This window comes from Myotis lucifugus, unplaced genomic scaffold, assembly GCF_000147115.1.
Source record: "Myotis lucifugus unplaced genomic scaffold, Myoluc2.0 scaffold_624, whole genome shotgun sequence".
NCBI lineage: Eukaryota > Metazoa > Chordata > Mammalia > Chiroptera > Vespertilionidae > Myotis > Myotis lucifugus.
In genome coordinates this window covers 178,208-199,105 of record NW_005871672.1, presented here as the reverse complement: position 1 = coordinate 199,105, position 20,898 = coordinate 178,208, and the positions used below count along the sequence as shown (strand labels likewise).

Below are 20,898 nucleotides of genomic sequence, written 5' to 3'. Positions count from 1 at the left end.
TGTGTCTCCGACCGCCGTGTGCTGTCTCCTGGGACGGATTCCAGAAGAGGATGAGCAGGCCCAGCGGCGGGCGTGAGCGTGTAAGGCTGGGCTGCTGCGAGCCTGTCAAGCTGAACCCAGCAGGACATCCTCCTTCTCAGCACGGAGTAGTTTTAAACAAGCTGCTATAATGTAGCTGGGAGCTTGTCCAAACTGCATATTGTTGAGTATTAGTGAGACTGTATAACTTGGTTGTTATTCCTCTCCCAAGGGCACTTTCCCATTGAGTTTTAGAGAGAGATACACCGACTGATTGCCTCCCACACGCACTCCAACTGAGGATCGAACCCGCAACCCAGGTACATGCCCTTGACTGGGAATTGAACTCACAACCCTTTAGTGCTTGGGCCGGTGCTCTAACCACTGAGCAACCAGCCAGGGGAAGACTGCACTTTTTTAAAGGTTTATTATAAGCTTTTAAAATTTCTTTTATGATTGATTTGCAACAGATTACTGTTTACCTCACGGTCACAGTGTGACAAGTGTCACCTGCAGGCAGTCCTGCATAAATGGCACTAATGTGGGACCCGTGGACGGCAAGTAGGCCCGGGGCCTTCCTGGTGTCAGCTGTGGGGATCTGCCTGCCTGCCTGCAGTCACAGGGCTGGGGGAAGTCTTAATGGCTAAACACAAACAACAAGCTATGTTTATACAAACAGAACCAACACATTTATACGAACAAAATAAATGTACATGGAAAGCCTGACATCCGGGCCTCTCCCCAGAGAGCAGTGAGCTGGGAGCTGGGAGGGTGGAGCCCCCGGGGGGCAGGAGGGGCTGCTTGGCGCTGGCGAGGGGTCGCTTTCTTGCTTTGGGAACAGCCTCCTGGGAGGGCCCCAGGGAATGCACCACGCAGTTCCCCGAAGGCAGGTCACACCTCAGCAGTGACAGCACGGAAACGGAGCTCGGCTGCAGTGTCGTCCTGATGTGCCAAGGTTGCAGGTCCATCCCCGGTCATGTGAGAACCAACCAATGAATGCATAGGTAACAAACTGATGTCTCTCTCTCTCCTCCTTCCTCTCTTCAAAATCAATGAGTAAAATAAATAAATAAAGAACCAAAAAGGATGTCCGTGGACTTCCCATTGCCCAGCAGAGGTCTGAGCTCTCCAGCAAGCTGGCAAGGACTCTCCCCGTGACCAGGGCCATGCCCACCATGCCCACCTGCAGGCTAGGGCGTGGAGGCCCCGTCATGACAGCTGTGTGAGAAGCATGACTGTCCGGGCTTTGCACACGCTCCACCTCCCAGACCCTCTGTGGTGAGGACCAGTGCCCCGTTTTCCAGGTGGAGACACACTTGCCCAAATCACACGGCACTTAAGCCATGGGGCCAGGTTTGAACCCAGGCCGCCAACCTCAGAGCCCGTTTCCCAACACGTCAGGCCTTATGTCCATGCCTTGCCGTACGGCCTGGAATGTCCTGGGCTCTCCCTGCACACACCTGGCCAGCACAAGGCATGCCTATGTCCACCAGAAGCTGACGGAGAAGCTCAGGTCCAGGGCCCGCACGTAATGCCAGTATTTAACGGGGATGAACAGCAGCTCTCCCGGGGACAGGATGCAGGACAGGAACGGGGCCTCCGCAAACCTGGGGAACTTCTCCAAGTCTGGATTCTCCACGTCAACCTGGAGGGAGCAGAACAAGTCACATGCCTGCCTCCAGGCGGTGGGGGGGGAGCTGCGAGGCGCGGGGCCCACCTGGCTGGTGTTGTGCAGAAGGTGCGTGTCATGAGGGTAGACAGCCTCCGACTCCTGCGGGGAATACAGGCGGATGTACTTCCTCCCGAGCACCTGGAAGAGAGCGACCCGTCAGCGAGCCGGCTGCGACCTCACCTCCCGCTGCTGCCCCACACTGACTGCAGGTCCCTGAACCCCCTCCCTGCCTCTCTGCACCTTCCACGCTGCTCCCGCACCAGCCAGCCCCATCCCCATCCCATCCCCGCTGCACATGTGCCGAGTCCAGCGTCTGTCCCTCCAGGTCCACCGTCGACCAGTGCCTGTCACTGTGGCCGATCGCTAGGCACTGCTGTGACAGCCACCGTCCCAGTGCTTCACATGGACCAGCTCCGACCCCACCGCCAGGGGCGGGTCCTCCCCACCACAGAGCACAGGGCTGGCGAGGCGGCGTGAGCTGCCCGGTTCACAAAGCGCTGGGCCGAGCGGTGTGCAGGGGGCAGCCTGCTCTGTGCACCCATCTGCCTGGCTGGAGGCGTGTTCCCATCGGTTGGACCCTGTGCTTAGGAAACACTAAGGCGGCTGCACAGCTGCCCTCCCTTGCCCTCTTCCGGGTCCCAGGAAACCAGGGGCCGAGCAGCTGCTCCTCATGGGAAGGGTTCTGGCAGGAGAGGCCAGCCAGGCAGGGGCGGGAGGGGAGGCAGCCATGAGGCAGCACTGGGCCGGGCGCGGGAGCGGCAGGTGCTCTGGAGCGACTCCCACCTGGGCCAGGAAGTTCTGCTGGGGATCCTGGTGAAGGGGGGACACGGTGCCCGGGGGCCCAAACCAGGCGTTGATGGTGATCTCTTCCTCCTCCCCGTCGCCCAGGCAGCAGTAGTCAGGGATGCTGATGTCCTGCTTCAGCTCCGGGATCTGTGGGTGGCAGAGCAGGCGTGGGAGGCGAGGCCAGGCCGGGCACGCAGCCCAGAAGTCACAGGACTACCTGACAGAAGGCCAAATGCACGCTGTCCTCCTGTGTAATACACGACTGGGCCTCTCGTGCTGGACAGGAATTTAAAACTCAATTTGAAAAATGTAATCATAGGGAAGAGCTATGATTTTATGTCAGATTTGTTTCCATGTCATATGCATTTTATGTGTCTTTCCTTTTAAAAACCCAACACCAGTGCTTTGTCTTTGTACTTAAGGATAAACCAGTTAGGGGCGTCCGGCGACATTTTCACTTAAATGCGCTCATCTCCCCTCTCAGGCTGCACAAGGGGCTCAGGCAATCTACGTGAATATAATTTCTTATAAATGTGTCTTTAATGGGTTTAATTCACCCTTTAAAAAAAAATAAACCAGTTGGTAATTTTCTTTTTCTTTTTTTCTTTCAGTTAGTAATTTTCTAAAGAGTTAATTATTTTAAAAAATCAGAACAAAAAGAAAATGGGACTGACGATCACATCTCTGGGGGAAGAGCTCCCAGATGTACCAACGGTAAAGAACGACGGCCGCACGCGCCAAGTCACTCAGTTATGAAGACAGCAGACCGGGCACCCTGCTTGAGCAACCGTGTAAGTCAGGGTCAACGTACACAGTTCATTCAGAATGATAAGGACCCCACTACAAAGGACAAAAACGAGATAACACCTAGAAATGAATTAGATATAAAGGCGCGGTTCAGTCCCGTTAGCAAAAAATCCAAATGAGATGTTATCGTTTCCCACCCATCAGGCTGCAGAGTGGCAGCAGCCAGCGTGGTGAGGATGTGGTGGAAGGGGTGCCCACGCGGGGCTGCTGGTGCGCCACGCGGGAAGCCATTCAGATAGCGAGGCGGTCCTCTGCACAAGGCTTCAAAGCCTGCGCGTCTGACAGATGGAAGCGAGCTGCGCTGCGCTCCCGGGTGGGGGGTTGAGGCTGTGATGTCCCGCTCCCAGGAGGAGGAGGCTGCCAGGAAAGCAGGTGCTGTGGGCTCGCTGCCCGCACCATCAGTGTCTGCATCTCGTCTGACGTCAGGGCGTCCGATAAGATGTACTTTAAGATGGTCCCTCTACTGCTTCCTCACCGCCCCTGCCTCCCCAGCCCACGCCCTCTTTTGGGCAGAGGCAGCCTGACATCTCTGCCTCAGGAGGAGGAGGAAAGGAGGACACTGGAAATCAAGGTGGCTTCCTCCTCTAAAAGCCCGGCGGGTCTACCGCAGGTTTCCAAAGCTGCACACAGGCCGGGCGCAGGGACCGCCCGAGACAGACCGTCTGCGCCCAATGAGTGAGAGGAGACGTTTTCCCTGCGAGCCCAGCCCATTTTGTGCTCAACCAGACTTCCTTTATGGCTCTAACTCATGCGATTCTTTTTGGGCCCAGGCTTCAGTTTCCCTTGAATTTCCCAAAGCCTCAGGGCCACTGCCAGTGCGGGCAACCCTGGCGGTGCGGGCAGGGCGCGCTGGTCCTGGCCTCATGTGGAAAGAACCAGCCAGCGGCTCCCAGTGAAGACACCTCTCACCCTGGATGTACCCACCTCCTGCCCCGACCCCCAGTGCCGGCCCCACCAGAGCAGCCTCCAGCCCCACCCCGAGGGGTGTGGGTTCCTCACAAGCCCGTGGCAGGGCCAGCTGAGCCCAGGGGCACTTCCCAGCCTGAGAGGGATGGGACTGGCCCTGGAACCACCTCTGCTACTTGCCTCAGGGGCTTTCAGAGGAAGCGCCTGGTCTGAAGGTGCCCAGTGTCAGGTGCCAGGTGTCCTGGGCAGGGAGCCTGGCCACGCCATCCCTGCAGAGGGGCTACTGCGAGTTGGGGTGCTGGGAACAGCTGGAATGTCCTGCAGGACCCTGACCAGACCCTGCAGTCTGTGGTCTAAGTCTGTCTCAGCAGCCGGTGTAGACACAGAAACGCGTCTGTGGGCACTGCTCAGGGCTAAGGGAGAAGACCCTGTCCGTGGCCTTCTCCCCATACCAGGCCCTGTGGGATGCTGAGCAGCTCACTGGTTCCTGATGACATCATCAGGATTTCCGAAAGGTGATTGGTTGATGTTATCAGAGCACTGGCCCAGGATTCAGAGACCCCAAGAGACGAAAGCCTCCCGCAATATGACATAGTTAAAAGCAGGCCTAGTGCAGTCGCCAATACCTAAACCCGGGGCCTCTGGGAGGAGGTCAGTAAGAGACACTGGGCAAGAGGTTGAGTGGGCGGCCCTGAGCCTCGCGTGGGCAGAGAAGGCCCGGATTGCAGCGCAGAGGCCCCAGCCCCTCTGCCCCGCATGACGCCCCAGGGCCCCGCTGCTCACACTTCCCCACCACGCACTGAACAGCAGAGGGGAAAACGCCCCTAGGACCCCAGATAAAGACTCCGGCAACAGCCAAAACATCTTCAAAATAATCACAAGCTGCCTTCTCTTCAAACAGCTTCCTCTTGTTCTCCTCCGATGGCTGCTCCAGGGCAGAGAGCCATATTCCTGTGGCTCACGGCCTCCTGGGAGGCTGTGCCCAGTGTGACTGAGGTCTCGGATCACACAGTAGGGGCTGGTCAATGAGAACCCCCTCTCCTCCTAGCAAGAGAGTCCAGGAGGCAGGACCTGCAAGCCCTAATACGGGAGGCCTGGGGAAAAGACAACACGCCCACCCAGCCCTCTCTAACTTTGGGGTGGAGGTTCCTGGAGGCTGGCGCAGCCCCTACTGAACCTGGGACCCCCTACCCCACCCCAGGACAGGCAGTGAGGATAGCGCTGGCAGACAGGGGCCCAGCCCATGCTTGGCTGTGGTCCTGCCACCGACTCACTTGCCTGGCCTCGCCTCCTGCAGGAGCTGCCTTCCCTGGGCATTCCTGCTGCCCCCCCCCCCCCCACCCCCCGTGTCTCTGGCCTGGCTGAGACCATACCAGCACCTCTCCTGGACTCCTTCATGTAATGAGTCGGTTGGCTCCCAAATCCAGGAATCGTCCTTGATTGCTCCCTTTCCCTCAACCTCGGTTACCCACCAGTCCAGGTGCCAGCACCCCATATGCTGTCAACACCACCCTCTAGTCCCCCATCACATTCGGAAAACTGTCCTTCCTCACCCAGCCCCACCTACTTCTCAGCCCCCACCCCTTGAAGGTGAAAGTTCACTCCTGTTGCTCCCCTTGCCGGCCGCCCTCCTCTCACCTCCTCACATGGCTGGCCACTGCTCACCTTTCGGGGCCCTGCTCCAATGTGACCCCAAGACGCCTTCCCTGGCTGCCCCACCCCGAGAGCCACTCTCCCGCCAGCCTCCTCCTGGAGCCCCTCCTTCCTCTGGGGACTCCTCACCATCTGAGTGATGGTCGTAGGCCCCCGGGGACAGGGTGACTCTGACGCCTTTAGCCCCGTATCCAGGGCAGGCCCAGTGCTTGGTGCACAGGGGCCTACAGAGAAGCCCACTCCCTCCTGGCCCCGGGTCCTGGCCCAGCCACCCCCCAAGTGCTGAGTGAGAAGTGAGGGGTGGGCACGTGGAAGGGTCTGGGTAGAAAGCCCAACTTCACCCCTTTCCCCAGGACGAGCCGCCTCTGGCTGCCCAGCGTCCTCAGTAGACAGCGCTGCAAAGGAGCCCAACCTCATTCCTGCCACTTCTCTTGGTTCTCGGGTTGTTTGCATTTGAAAACAAGTCTACCTTTTCTCATTATGATGGCGTTCATACTCATTCTAGAGGATTTGGAAACTACAGAAATGAGAAGGAAAAGACCGCTCAGCGCCCACAGACAATCACTGCTATCTTCTGTGGCATTTCCCGTCCTCAGCGCAGCGAAGTGCATCCTTTACGTAGTCCTGCGCCCTGGTTTTCTCCGCTCCCACAGCCAGGAGGTCCCGAGCTCCCGTGACCGCTTCGTGAGCTCCAAGTTTGGCGGCTCTGGAGCCCCCGTCACCTCGAGCCCAGCCACCGAGCCCCAGGATGGAGGCCACATGGCTGGGAGCTCCCAGTGATGCCCATGCTGGCCAGGGTCACGCTCTGCTGTCTGTTCACAGGCGCTGATTTGTGGCAGCGGCACCTCTACTCCCTACGCTGTGTCCCCCGCCTGCCCCGCCCCCCATCACTGTCCCTCGCAAGTACCCCGGCTCCCTGGCTGTCCTGCTGGATTCCATTGGAATTACTGCCTCTTACTAGGAACCCTCCTGTGAAAAACCTCACAGGGCTCCTTGCTGTTTTCCAGATAAATCTGAGTTCTTGGCCTGGCATTCAAGGCCCTCCCCAGTTTGGCCCCAGCCTCCCTCCTCGCCGGCTCCTTGCTCTGCAATTCTGGACAAACCCTCCCAGGCTGGTTGATGTACCCAACACGGCCGTCCCACTGGCCCCTCTGGCCTCTGAGTGAGGCACTGCCCGCTGGGAGCTCCTCCTGCCTCTGACCTCGCTGCGCCCCCTTCCTCCCAGCTGCAGCCTGTGCCCCCTTCCTCGTTCAGTTTTCAGCAGGTGTGTCCTCGGGGCCTTAAATCCGGCCACCAGGCTGGGTACCCAGGGAGTCAAACCCGGCCCCTGCCACGAGTGCGCAGGCCCAGGGTGGGGAGAGCCTTGCCGGGGACATGAGACGTGTAAGGGCGGTGCCAGGACCTGCCCAGAAAACTGTTGCAGGGAAGGCAGCGACTCGCCCTTGCCTGGCTGCCTGGGACTCCTTCTCCAGTTCTGACCACACCTGAAGCTGTGGACTCCCCCAACTATCCCTCCCCTCCTCCCCCCCCCCCCCATCCCTAGCCATCCTGGGGCCCTGGGCTCTCAGGACTGGTGGCCTTGCCAGCTCTCCTGCCACCTGCTGGTGAGGAGGGCGATGCACAGGGCGCCAGTCTGCTCTCTGCAGGGAGGAGCACCAGTGGGTGGCAAATGAGGCTGCTACCCTTTGCTGCCCTCTGGGGTCAGAGCCCAGGAAGGGAGCAGGGGAGCTGAGAGTGAAGGGCAGAGGAGCGCGGTCTCAGACCTACCTGGTCTAAGAGCTGGTGCTGGGCCAGGTACCCGACGTCCCTTGGCTGGTCCATGGGAGAAAAACCAGAGGCAACACAGAAAGCCCGTTAGTGGTGATGGACGCCCTCCAGGTGCTACTACTGTTTAGCTGGCTCTCACCACCCCATGCCCCTGCCCCTGCCCCAGCCCCGGGCAGCCACGCGGAGGGCCCCCTCTGTCCTGCTGGTTCCCCTCCTCCCACCCAGCGGCTGATGTGGTCTCAGGACCGGTGCTGCCTCTGCCAGAGGTTGCTGGAGCTTATCAGCCTGTGCCCAGGGCTCAGTTGACTCAAATTAAAAATGAAGGGGCAGGCCCTGGCCAGGTAGCTGAGTTGGTTAAGCATCATCCCCATACACCAAGATTGTGGGCTGGATCCCTAGTCAACGCACATACAAGAAGGAATCAACGAATGCAGAAGTGGAACAAACTGGTGTTTCTCCACCTTCCTCTCTCTAAAATCAATTTAAAAAAAGGGCAGATACGTTGGTTAGATCACTCCTTTCTGCCGTGGAGCCGCGGAGTCAGCATCGCTGGTCTCCCCTCCGCAGTCATCAACCCTTCTAAGTCCGAGTCTCCCAAAGAGCCAATAGCTGCCAAGGCTCCTCATCGGAGGTTTGAGCTTTGAAACAAACGATGTGAGTCGGAGGAGCCCTTCTGAGCCAGGGGGCACAGGCTGTGATGAGATCAATCACCAAGCGCCCCTGAGGCTCTGGGCTTGTCATGATGCCAAACAGGTGGATGCAGCCACGAATGCCAGGTCAGCAAGGGCTGTGTCCAGAGGAATCTCAAAGACCTGGTCCCCACCGCACTGTGAGGAAGATTTCTGCTGGCTGCACTGAAGAAGACACAGGAGAACTCACCTAACAGGCTATTCTGAACTGTGGGAAGATGGAGTGATTGAAACCATGACTGAGCCAGGCAGTGGCGAGAGGAGAGGTTGGCTTTGGTGACCTGACTCCATAGACAAGACTGTCATTCAGAAATACCATCCTGTGAATGGCCACACTGAGAAGTAGGGAGAGCCCTGTCCAAGCAAGAGATGGCCAGTGCCCAAGAGGTCGAAGGGTTCTGGAAACTTCGGAGGTGGCCGTGGAGGTGGTTTGGTGGGAATGACGACTTTGGTCGTGGAGGGAACTTTGTGGCTGAGTGGCTTTGGTGGCAGTGGGGACAGTAGCTGTCATGGGTTGGTAATGATGGAAGCAGTTTTGGAGGTGGCGGAAGCTACAGTGATTTTGGCATCTTCAAATTGTGGACCCATGAAAGGAGGAAACTTTGGAGGCAGAAGCTCTGGCTCCTATGGTGGTGGAAGCGAACACTTTGCCAAACCACGAAACCAAGGTGGCTGTGGCGGCTCCAGCAGCGGCAGGTTTAATTACCGGGAAACAATGCTCAGCAGGAGAGGAGAGCAGAGAAGGGCCAGGGAAGCTGCAGGCTACAGCGACCTGTGAACGCAGCCAAGCTCAGTGGTGGCAGGGCCTCGCTGCTACCAAGAAGATGTGGTTTAGACCAGCGGTCGCCAACCGGTGGTCCGCAGACCACTGGTGGTCTGTGAGGTCTGAAAGGCTGGCGACCGCTGGTTTAGAAACACTCATGTGAAAGGGCAAAAACCTCGAGGACTGTGCTTGTGACTAACTGTGTAACAGGTTATTTTAGTTTCTGTTCTGGGGAAAGTGGAAAGCATTCCGACAAAGGGTTTGATGTAGATTTTTTGCACCATGCTGTTGATGGCTAAATGGAATAGTCGGATCACGACACCGAGTGACGTGTCTTTTATTACATGTGCTGGGTAAAGCTAGGCTGCTCTGAAGCCATCTTGGTAAATTACCCCAAAGGTGTGACGTCGGAATCACTTCAGAGTGATGTCAGGTTCCATCTGAAACTGCTGGGCACAGAAGCCAGTGTCTTCAGAAACCCTGGTGTGTTGAACTGACAGCTACTGTGTAGTGGCCTGGAGTTCACCGTTAAAAGGGTCACCCAAGCAGAGTCATGGAGTCTATTAGGTTATTACTGATTGTTGACTTATCCTGTGCAATATATCTACACTGAATTACAGCACCAGATAAAATTACAGATGGGAATGAAACCTGTGTATCATCCATTACCATGTGTAATCAATAAACAATTTAATATCCTCTTGGAGAAAAAATGAAGGGGATGATTTAAAAAAATAAAAATGGAATCATATTATATATATTATATGTATTACTTTGAAATCTGCTTTTTTCATTTCACCACGAATCTCTCAAGTCGATACATACGTGTCTGACTCATTCTTTTGAGGGATACTTCTTTATTGACAGATACACTGTTATTAACTCACCTTTCCCCCTGCTGGTGGACATTGGGGTTGTTTTGCCCATTTGGGGTGTTTGCTAGTGTTTCATCAACAGCCTAATAGTTTGGTCCTTATATTCATACTAGTGGCCCGGTGCATGAAATTCGTGCACATTAAAATGGAATTAATTAGAGGAAATATTTTAATATTGCTGTTTGCCCTTTCTCTATAATAGAAGTGTCAGAGACAAAAGAAAATTAATAAAATGTATATAAAAATCTCCCTCCTGTCAGAGTCTGGGGTGTGCCGCGGGACCCAGAGTCAAGTCCCTGCCCACCCGTGCACGCCTCGAAATCGCGTGAGACCCAGACCTGGCCAGCCCCACCCCCATCAAGCCCCACAAGGCAGGAGGCTCAGCCTCAGGTCCCCCGGCCCTGTCATGAGGGTGTGATGACCATATGCATATTAGCTCTTTATTATATAAGATACTATGTCCAAAAGCAGAACTGAGACAAGGAGTATGTGCTTTTTAAATTTTCATAGCTTCTGCCGGGTTATTTGCCCCAAAGTTAAATGATTTAGACTCTTTCCAGCAATTAATCTGAGCGCCCATTTTCCTACATCTTTGGAGATTATCACTATGTGAAAAGGTCAGTTTCACACACCGGCCCCGGGCCGAGGGCTTCTCTGCAGGCGCCTGGGCCTCGGTGAGGATCCACCGGAGGAGTGGAGGGACGCCAGGTGCAGCCCTCGGGCTCCAGGGCGGAGTTGGCTTGGCCTCGAGCTCTGAGGCTGAAACGGTGTTGAAGGAAAGAAGTTCCCCCAGGATTCCTCAAAAATCTGTCTTTCTGTCTCTCTCCTTCATCCTCTCTTCCTTCCCACAAACAGTTTAAAAATGCCAGACCCTGCACTAAGCGCCGGCAGAGCCAGATGTGACGTGACCTCCAGCCCCTGGTGCAGAGGGACCGAAGGCCGTGGTAACTGAGCGCCAGCTGTGCTCTTGGAGCTCCCCTGCTACTCTCGAAATGACCCTAGGAAGAGTCGGTAACCTCAACCGACCCCAACCGACCTAACTAACCAAAGGTCAGGGCACTGGCGACCCGAGAGGTTAAGTAACCAGCCGACGACACACAGCCAGCCAGGGCCAGTGCTGGATACAGTGCTGTTCTGCCTGAACTGCAAGCGCACACCCTGACCCGCGCACACCCTCTGGCTCCGCCTTTGCCGAGCAAGCAGGCTTCCTCCTGGCGGAGGGAGATGCCCAGGCCCACGCAGCACACCCCATATGTGAAGGACCCATATGTGCCCCGACTGGGGATGGAGCCTGCAACCTGGCTTTGTGCCAACAGGGAATCGAACCCACAACCTTTTTGGTGTACAGGAAGATGCTCCAACCAACCGAGCCACCGGCCAGGGCTCCAGCAGCATTTTGATACTGACGGAAAGTGCACACAGCTCAACTGCCCCCAATGACGAACGGATAAACAGCACATGGTCTCTCCACACAGTGGAATACGATCGGCCGTAAAGAGGAATGCAGGGCAGCACTGACAGGTGCCACAAGCCTTGGAAGCATGAGGCTCAGTGACAGAAGCCAGACTCAGAAGGCCACACACTGCATGACTCCATCTACAGGAAGTGCCCAGAACTGGCAAATCCACAGAAACAGGAGCAGGTTAGTGGTTGCCCGGAGATGGGGAAAAGGGAGTGGGAGGCGACTATGACTGAGTTTGGGGTTTCTTTTGGGAGTGATAAACATTTTCCGGAATTACACAGTAGGGATGGTTGCACAATGTTAGAATATACTCAAGACACTGAAATGTACAACAACGTTTCTGAAATGAGCCCCTCACGTCCTGTCACGTGGCCCACCTGCCTACCCAGCAGCCTGCCTTCCTGGCTGTGGCCGCCTCCTGACAAGACTCCTAGAGACTGACCACTCCCAACCCTCCAGTGCGGTGCACGGAGTTATGTGCCCAAATGTAACGTGTTCCTCCAATAAGTATTAGAAACGAGTCAGAATGACATACCTCGTTGAGGATGTAGCAGCTGATGAACTCACTGACCGTCATGAGCCTCTGGGACCATTCCTCGTCGGTGTACCTGGAGCCCACTTCCACCGGGACAGTGCGGCAGCCAGCAATTTCTTGTATATACTCCAAGCTGTCAGAAAACATACACGTCACTTCATCACTATTGCTCGCGCGTGCAGGGCACTCTGCTCAGCACGCTGGACACTGGTCTCCTCTCAGCATCACCACTTGTGAGGTGGAAGCTGCCACCCCCATTGCACTGGCTACCACCTGTCGCCAACCTTTTGGACCTCACGGACCACCGGTTGGCGACCACTGGACTAGAACCCACGGGCAGAGGTGAGGCTCCGCCCTCCTGGCGCTGGATGGCTTTGCAGACAGATCCAATAAACCTCATTTGCCTCAGTTCTCCCTGGCTGCTCTGCTACAGCTTGCCAGGAGCCTTCTCTCTGCACGCCTTGTCACGCAGCTGAGTAAATGGCCAGCAGTACAGCGTGGAGAAGTGCCTGGGTCTCAACCCTGGTGGCCTGGCATTGACTCCAAACCCTGCCGCAATAGACCTGGGGATCTAGCAAGTTACCTAACCTCACTGAGCCTCTGGTCATCACTGCAAAATGGTGGTGACGACTGTGCCTGTCCCACAGGAACCAGGAAAAAGAGAGTTAAACATGGCAAGGGCCTGTCTTGGCACCTGGTACACAGTGAAACATGTACCACGCAGCAAACATGTAACCCCACTGGCATGCAGTGAAACATGTACCATGCCTGGCACACAGCAAAAATGCAACACTACTGGCATGCAGTGAAACATGTACCATGCCTGGCACACAGCAAAAATGCAACACTACTGGCATGCAGTGAAACATGTACCATGCCTGGCACACAGCAAACATGCAACACCACTGGCATGCAGTGAAACATGGAACACGCCTGGCACACAGCAAACATGCAACACCACTGGCATGCAGTGAAACATGGAACACGCCTGGCACGCAGTGAAACATGCCTGGCACGTATGCCGCATGCTTGCTGGCACATGGGCTGCTGCAGTCAGAGCTCCTCTGTCTCAGTGGGAGCCACTTCCTCCACAAGGCTACCACCGTGGCAGGCTGACTCGCTCACCCTTCCCTAGAGACCCTCCTCATTTCCAAAAAGATGCGCAGCTATGGTGATACGGCCCCTTTCCAGCTGCCTGTCTCCCTGAGCCTGAGCCTGAGGCGGGACTACAGGCAGGTGTGAGGAGGAAGCAAACACAAGAGCCGTAGGTGCCCAGAGAAGGGGACAGGCTGTTTCTGGGGCCCTTATTTCTACTCTGAAACCTCAGGGCCCTCGAGGAAGTGCACAAAATTCCCAAGATCCTACAAAACTGCGTAAGAGACTTAACCCTGGACTGCCCTGAAGCCCGAATTAAAAACGGCTTCGGGCAAGCAAGTGGGAGGGTGAGAGTCTTAGATCTGGCGAAGATCCAGAGCTCTGACTGGTGCTGTTTGTTTTTAATCCTTACCCGAGGATTTACTTATTTATTTATTGCTTAAAGTATTACATATTTCTCCTTTTCCCATTTTTATTTTTTTAATTTCAGAGAAGAAAGGGGAGAATGAAACACTGACGTCAGAGAGCCACATCAATCGGTTGCTTCCTGTATGCACCTTACCAGGGATTGAACCCGGAACCTAGGTGTGTGCCCTGACCAAGAATTGAGTCCACAACTTTTGTTGTTGTTGTTGTTAATCCTCACCTGAGGATAATTTTTCCATTGATTTTTAGAGACAGTGGAAGGGAGGGATGGAGAGAGGAGAGTGAGAGAAACAATGATGTGAGAGACACATCGAATGGTTGCGTCCTGAATGCACTCTGACCAAGGCTGGGGACCGAACCTGCAACCCAGGTATGTGCCCTTGCCCTGCAGCCTTCAGTGTGCAGGCTGATGTTCTAACCACTGAGACACCAGACCAGGGCTGTCAGTTCTTGTTTAACCCTCAGCCACCCACTCTAGGGCCTGGTAGTGACATGTCCAGGGGCTGTGCTACTTAGAGATGCTGGGGAGGAGTGCAGGGAGTCTGGGAATGCTGAAAGGAGGGAGAACCTCTGGCCCTCAGCAGCCACCCACCTCCACTTCTTCATGCACGGCCAATGGTCGGCCACGCCTTCCAAGATCACAGGCGTCTGTGGAATCAAATAATGCTTCCTGAAATGCTGCAGGGACGGACAGTGAAGCCGGGGGACTGCTTTCTCTGACCTCATATCGGGAATCGAAACATGGCCATTCCTGGCTTTCTGTTTAAAATAAAACAAAACAGGTGGCAACCACCAAGGAATTTGCATCAACAGTAGGAGAGCTTTGGGTCATTAATAACAGTAATAGCTAACATTTATTATCATCATTACTGCTGCTGCTACTGTTCACTTCTCCTGAGAGCAAGGTATTTTTTTCTTTACCAGGTCATTTCCAATGTTTGTTCAATTATAAAAGTAGTATGTTGCTTTCACAGAAATTCTGCATTAGAGGAAAACTTACTATCCCACACTCCATCATCTAACATAAGGGCATTCTTTCTCCTTCCCTAGTGCCTTCCCCACCATTTCAGACACATTGCTGATCTGTGGGTAATATACTCATGATGAACACGCAACTCCGCCTCTCCCGTCCAATAATTTATCTAAAGCAGTTTCCCTGATTCCACCAGTCCTTGCAATGTCCCAGGAGTGGTTACATCATAATTTACTTACTCATCTCCCAACTGACTGACCTGAGTAAGTGACTGTCTCTGAGCTTCAGTTTCCTTATCTGTTAAACTACTGGGAGACGAGCTCTCATGTGTGAACCCAGGATGACCGCCTGGCGTGTGTCAGCGTCCTCTGCCCCCATCGCCGGACCCCAAGCCTGTTCTCCACATTTGCAGCAGTGGCAGCAGCGCAGCTAACATCCTTACATGCAGAGGATGTGCTGGGACCTGTACCTGCTTGTTCTCGTCACTGTCACAACAAGCTTTTGTGTTCATACTAGACGCCCAGTGCACAAAATTCATGCATGGGTAGGGTCCCTAGCGGCTGCTGGCTGTCTGCTGCTGGCCGGGGCCTTCTTTCGTTCTGCACCGCCCCCTGGTGGTCAGGGCACGTCATAGTGAGCAATGGAACTCCATCAGTTGAACTCCGGAGGGGACACTTTTCGTATTAGGCTTTTATATATGTAGATGTCCCTCATCTAAGAGGCCTTCCCTGAACACTCCCTGAAGCTGCCTCCCCCCACCTTTTACAGCCTCACTCGACTGTCAGCGCTGGGAGGACAGGGCCTGGGCCCTTCTGTACTGTACCATCACCTAGCGCTGGCACATCTGGGCCACTGCTGGTGCTCCGTAAAGCTGCTGAGAAAACCCACTCTTACAGGCAAGGGAGCAGCGGGGGCACAGAGGGACTATGACACTTGCCTGACTCACAGGTAGTGGATGGCGGTGTGGGAGCTTGAGCCCAGGCAGGCTGGCTCCAGAGCCTGCGCTCTCAGGCCCTTATCTATTAGCATGTCCACTGGCCAACACCACCCACACCATGAGTACCACCTTGGCCACGAAGCCAGCTCCATATGCCCTGGGACAGACTCAGCATGGGAAAGGGCACTGTAACACCTGGGTCAAAGGGGACAGGTTTTTGTCCCTTGGTCTACACGTCTGCCCTGCCCTCTCCAAGGTCAGTGAACACACCATGTACTTAGCTCTTGGCACCCTTGGCAATGCTGGATATTGTACAAAAGCTTGTTTAATAATTTCACAGCTAAAAATGACTGCCTGTTTTTTAAAACCAAGATGAGGTTGAACATTTCCCCACACTTTTTTTATAGATGTTTCCTCTTTGTGAACAGACCTGCCCAGAGGTCTGTGTGTCAGCACTGGGCTTTGAAGCCGTCTCAGTAAACCATCCTTTGCCACGTGCGCTTAAATACCAGCAGGGACATGTGCAAGGATCTACAGGGCAGGACTGATCAGTCACCTGATCAGAAGACAGATAACTGTGCTATCTCCCCCAAACTCAGCAGCACAGGGACAGAGGCAGCCAGGAAAGTGGGTGATACTTCAACCAGCTGACCAAGAAGCTGAAAGAGATGGGCGAGCTGGCTGCACTCTCACCCACACAATCCCTGAGCTGTTTCTCTTAGGAACGACGAAGCTGCACCCTTCCTCTCCCAAAAGGACACTGCTTCTGCAGAAACCGGAAGAAGAAACTGAGAAAATAGATGGAGCTGTTCTATTTCCAAGTCGATGGAGATGCTATTTTCAGCCAGAGAGGTGACTTCTAGAAAAACAGGGCTATTGGGTTGTGTTAGGTGTGGTCGAGGACAATGCCACCATGATACCTTTAAGCGGGGCTGCTCCGGGGCCGGACCTTGGGCAGGCCTTTTTCCAGGGGGAAGGTGCGCCTGGAGGACGGCAGCAACTTTAATGAGGATGTCATCGAAGATGGCCGCTCCCATGAGCAGGCCCATGTCACAGACTCTGAGGGCTGTGGCCACGGTGGCCGAGTCCCCAGGCGCTTCACACAGACACATGGCTTTCAGGAGGCAGCCGAAGGCATACACCCGACGCCAGTCTTTGTCCACGTCCTGCCACAGCCCGGTATTGAGTTTCTCCCAGGAGTAGTCAAGGACCACCTCGCTCGTCTGCAGACACTCGCTCCTTCTGCCCCCGTAGAAGAGGTCGGCGGCTTGCTGCAGCAGCACCACCACACTCCCCTCCACGCTCGCACCGAGGTCCAACCGCAGTTCTTCTTTGGTGCGGGGCAGGAGCGCCCAGAGGGCCTCCCAGAGAGCCCCTGGCCCCGCCAGCGCGTCTCGGCTGCTGTCTTCTGCCGTCAGGCCCACCGCCAGCTCAGGCTGACTGCTGGTGGAGGAAGAAATAAGTTACAGCAAACACCATGAGGGACACGTGAATCCATACAATTCCTTTTTATAAAATAAAACTGTGATGACTCCAGTGGCCAACATGTCAACCACTGAGACTTAGAAAATATATACAGAGAGAGGGCGACCACATACAGACTTGGTCCCCGGTAGGTTCCTGCAGCTTCCGACACTTGTCCTTTTAACACACATCTCATGTGCCAGTGCGAGGGTCCTTCGACAATGGACTTCTCTGCTGGACATAAACTCTGAGGGCAGGGCCCCATCTGTCTGGGTCACCACTGTGTCTCCAGGGCCCGGCACAATACCAGGCATGCAGTGGGCACAGGATAAATATCTGTTCAGAAGAATATTTTCCCCTCTTCTCTGGCAAACCTATCCCACCTTCAGCGACCCCCTGCAGGGGCCCGCCAAGGCTCCCGGGCAGTGTTTCATGTTCCAACGGCCCTGGAGCGTCTCTGATAGCAGCTGCCACATGCAGCACTAATACCTGCTCACATGTCTATAATACCAGCTTGTGAGCTCTTCCAGGGCAAACACATCGCTCTGCATTTCCCTGGAACCTGAAAGCCGCCCGGGTCACAGCAGGCACTCAACCGAGGCTGCTGAACAAGCCAGTCCTTAACTTCTCAGGAAGGAACCTGACGACAGGGCACCATTTGAAACTGAGGTCCTCAGGACTGACTTGGTTTCTATCCTCACTCTGGAAATCCCATCCCTTTCTCTCTATACTCAGAGACAAGGCCTTTCCCCTGGATAATCAGGACCCGCCCCCCGCCCCCAGGCATCAGAAGGCAGCAGCCGGGCCTGCCGAATGGGGTCCCAGTCCCGGCCTCGGTCAGGCTGAACATGACATCTTGACCTACGTTATGGGTCAGCTCCTACTTTCCCGTGAGACCGGACAGACGGACCGGAAAAGACCTCAAAGCTCTCAAGATCAGAAGATTCATTTCCCTCACCTCACCTTCTCATCATGGGCACCCAGCACAACCGGAACCCCTAACCCACGGTGTCCTGTGCCTTTGCCGGAATAATCTATAGCCAAGTTCCTGCTTTTGGGCATTAGCGCCGGTCTCCTGGATGGCGCCCTTCATCAATAAAACAGCCCGTATTTCTCCACTTCAGCCCCCGTGTCTAGCGTTTGGCTCTGCCTGCACCGGGTGGACTGGCTCTTTCTGTCGCCGTGACCCCAGCCCCTCGCCCCCTGGACGGCCCCCCCCTAAGCATGGTGACTTACCGGTCTTCGCATCCTGAGGGGCACAACGCGATGCTGATGCTGAGTTAGCTCCTGCCGAGTGGCCGAGTGGGAAAGCCCGGTCCTTCAGCGCCCAGCGCGCGGGCCCCACCTGCTCCCTCGGGCGCGGCACCTGCCCACACCCTCCCTCCTCCCCCAGGCCTCACACCCCTTCCCTCCCGGCGCTGCCCCCGGGGTTGGGGTTCATCCCTGGCGGGCCATTCGGAACCCCGCGGTTCAAACGTTCCCAGTCCGCCGACCTCCAGGCCGAAGACAACGCCGATTGGTCCGGCAGCTACGAGTAAGAAACAAAAGACCGCGCAGGCGCACTAGAGTCAAACCAAGGCGACACAAGAACTGCGCAGGCGCAGAACATCCTGGCTTGCAAGCATACGCAAAATTCTGAAATAAATTCATTGCCCATGCGCAGGGCTACTCTCTCCTACCCAAGGTTGCTCTGGTCTGGAGAGTTGGGAGAGTTGCTACCCGGCATTCTCAGAGCGCATGCGCTGGCTCTGTCGCGTCTCTGACGAGCCTTCCAAGGCGCGTGCGCAAAGTTGTCCTCTCTGGATTGGATCTTTAATCAAACGCCTGCGCAGTTCTCCCCTCCTCGTGTAAGGACCTTCTTCGCGTCTGCGCCGCGTCGCGTCTCGCGGGGACTCGTTCCTATTGGTTCGTACCGCCCCCCCCCCGAGACGTCAGAGGTTCGCGCGAGGGGTGTGGACTCTCAAAGCTCGTCCAATCGGACGGAGTCCCTGGAGGAGCGGTGGGTGCCGCGGCTGGTCCGGGTTAAAGGTCTGCGGTCTGGGGTCGCGCTGGGCTGCTTCAATTTTTCTCCCACGTGGGTCCTGCCTGCGGTTCCTCTGCGATGACAGCTTCACAGCCATCGTGTTTATCCATTCTTTACAACTAAGGTTCTTAGCTTTGAGTTTCACAGCGGGGTAGCCCGAGCTCGGTGACATAAAGTGGCAAACCATGTCCTTTGGAAAGTGACCGATGCTGACTTCGAGCTCCGGGTGCTGCACCCGCGGCCGGTGGAAGAGAAGCGAATCCTATATGGTGTTAGAAAATTACCCATGGCAGCTGTAAAAGAGGACGAAGCGGGCTTGGTTCAGGGGTCGACCGCGATGGGGGGTTGCGATGGGGAGGGCGATGGGACACAGCAAGTGCAGATCTGTCACCAAGAGCAGGGCGGGTCCGCGGATGGAAATATTACAGAGGAAACACGGGGTAAGGGCGATTCTGCTAAATCGACTTCACAGGTTTCTTGCCGGAAGGCCAGGGTCATAGCCATCAAGGTTGAGGGACGAGGAATTCGATGATAGACTAAGGGCAGGGATTTTTACTAAATGGACCCAGCAGGATTCTTGCTAAAACTAAACAAGACCCTGACCCATATTATGTCAAGGGGAGTCTTTGCTGCTGGTCACCAGGGATATGTCCGATACTGTCTGGGCCCGTCGGACTCCTCAACGTTGTGTAAATTCTCTCAACAGCCCGGTGAGGTAGAGATTATGTCTTATTTACAGATGGAGACAGGCTTGCTGAAGGCCAATGCAGCAGGTCAGTGGGCTCCAGCTACTGTACTAGCCCTGAAGAAAACACAGCAAACACAACCCCTGCCCTCAAGGGTTTCTCAGGTAAATAAGATTAACAAATATTCATGGCGCATTTACTACACACCTGGCACTTTCAGAGCACGTAAAAATATTAAAGTCATAGGTAACGCCCTAGCCGGTTTGGCTCAGTGAATATAGCATCGGCCTGTGGATGGAAGGATCCCAGGCTAGAGTCTGGTCAAAGGCAAAGCCCTTAGGTTGTGGACTCAAACGCAGTAGGGGGTGTACTGTAAGAAAACAATCAGTGATTCTCTCTCATTGATGTTTCTATCTCTCCCTCTCCCTCTCTGAAATCAATAAAAATATGTTAAAAAAATTAATAAATAATAAAATCATAGGTAACTATTATAATTTTCATCCCCAGTTGAGTAGTGACAACGTTGAATTTTATTTGAGCCCTGTGCTTCTGGAAAACAGTGATGGTAAAAGGAATTTCCCTCACCCTTCACCCTTTTGTGTTCCAGAAAACAGCTCTCTGCAAAGAATCACCCTTCCCTGTGACTTAGTAAGTCACAGATGCTCCCCTCCCCCTTTACCTATGAAAAGGCCAATCACAAACTCCAATTCCCATTCTTAGTCTCATCAATGATTAGCCCAACTGCTTGTCCCTGCTAATCAATTGGAGCAAAATGCTTGTTAACAAAACTTTGCCTAAATTCTCTCCTTCCAAGCCCCTGAACGTTGGGTCATCCTCAGCCTGAGCCTGCAGACAGCCCCTCCTGAGGTAAGGCTGGCCTCGGAGTACTGTCTCCTCATGCCACCCTTCCCTCCCACTTCCAGTCCTTTCTAGCCTTGTTGTCTTCTCCCTATGAAAGCATCTTGAGCCCTAAGCCTTAAGACACTTGCAGGCCTTGGCCACAGCATTCTCTATTGCAGAAGTCCCCATCCCCCTTGCAATCATTCTTTCAAATAAGTCTCCGTTTACTAAGTCCAGTTTTATTTTTTACTTGACAGTGGGTGGCAGAGACTAGTAGGGTGGGCCCTTGGCTTCTAGAACCCCAGACAGGCCCCATAGGAGGGGCCAAACTCAGGACCCCCGATTCTCTACCACAGTGATCAGCAGTGAGGGTGCTGCCCGCCAGGCAGAAACACGCCTCTTTGCCAGCTTGTTTGTGTTTTCAAAACTGGCTTGTTGAAGTGTATTACAGGTGCAGATGAAGTGTGTTCATACAAGAGAAGAACCACAACCTTTCACCAGGGGCTTCACTTCCTGTAGTG

At 54.9% G+C, this 20,898-nt stretch overlaps 1 protein-coding gene across 1 annotated transcript; it reads right to left on the bottom strand.

Annotated features, from left to right (window-relative positions):
• Positions 1 to 684: 684 nt before the first annotated feature.
• KDM8 (lysine demethylase 8) lies at positions 685 to 18,948 on the bottom strand. Its single transcript, XM_023746055.1, has 9 exons — positions 18,903 to 18,948; positions 18,065 to 18,077; positions 16,285 to 16,807; positions 14,047 to 14,213; positions 11,934 to 12,066; positions 7,610 to 7,654; positions 2,474 to 2,623; positions 1,736 to 1,828; positions 685 to 1,663 (listed from the first exon to the last, which is right to left on the bottom strand). Exons 1-9 carry the CDS (start codon positions 18,946 to 18,948, stop codon positions 1,499 to 1,501), a joined length of 1,335 nt encoding a protein of 444 aa, XP_023601823.1. The 3' UTR covers positions 685 to 1,498.
• Between the last annotated feature and the right edge of the window lie 1,950 nt (positions 18,949 to 20,898).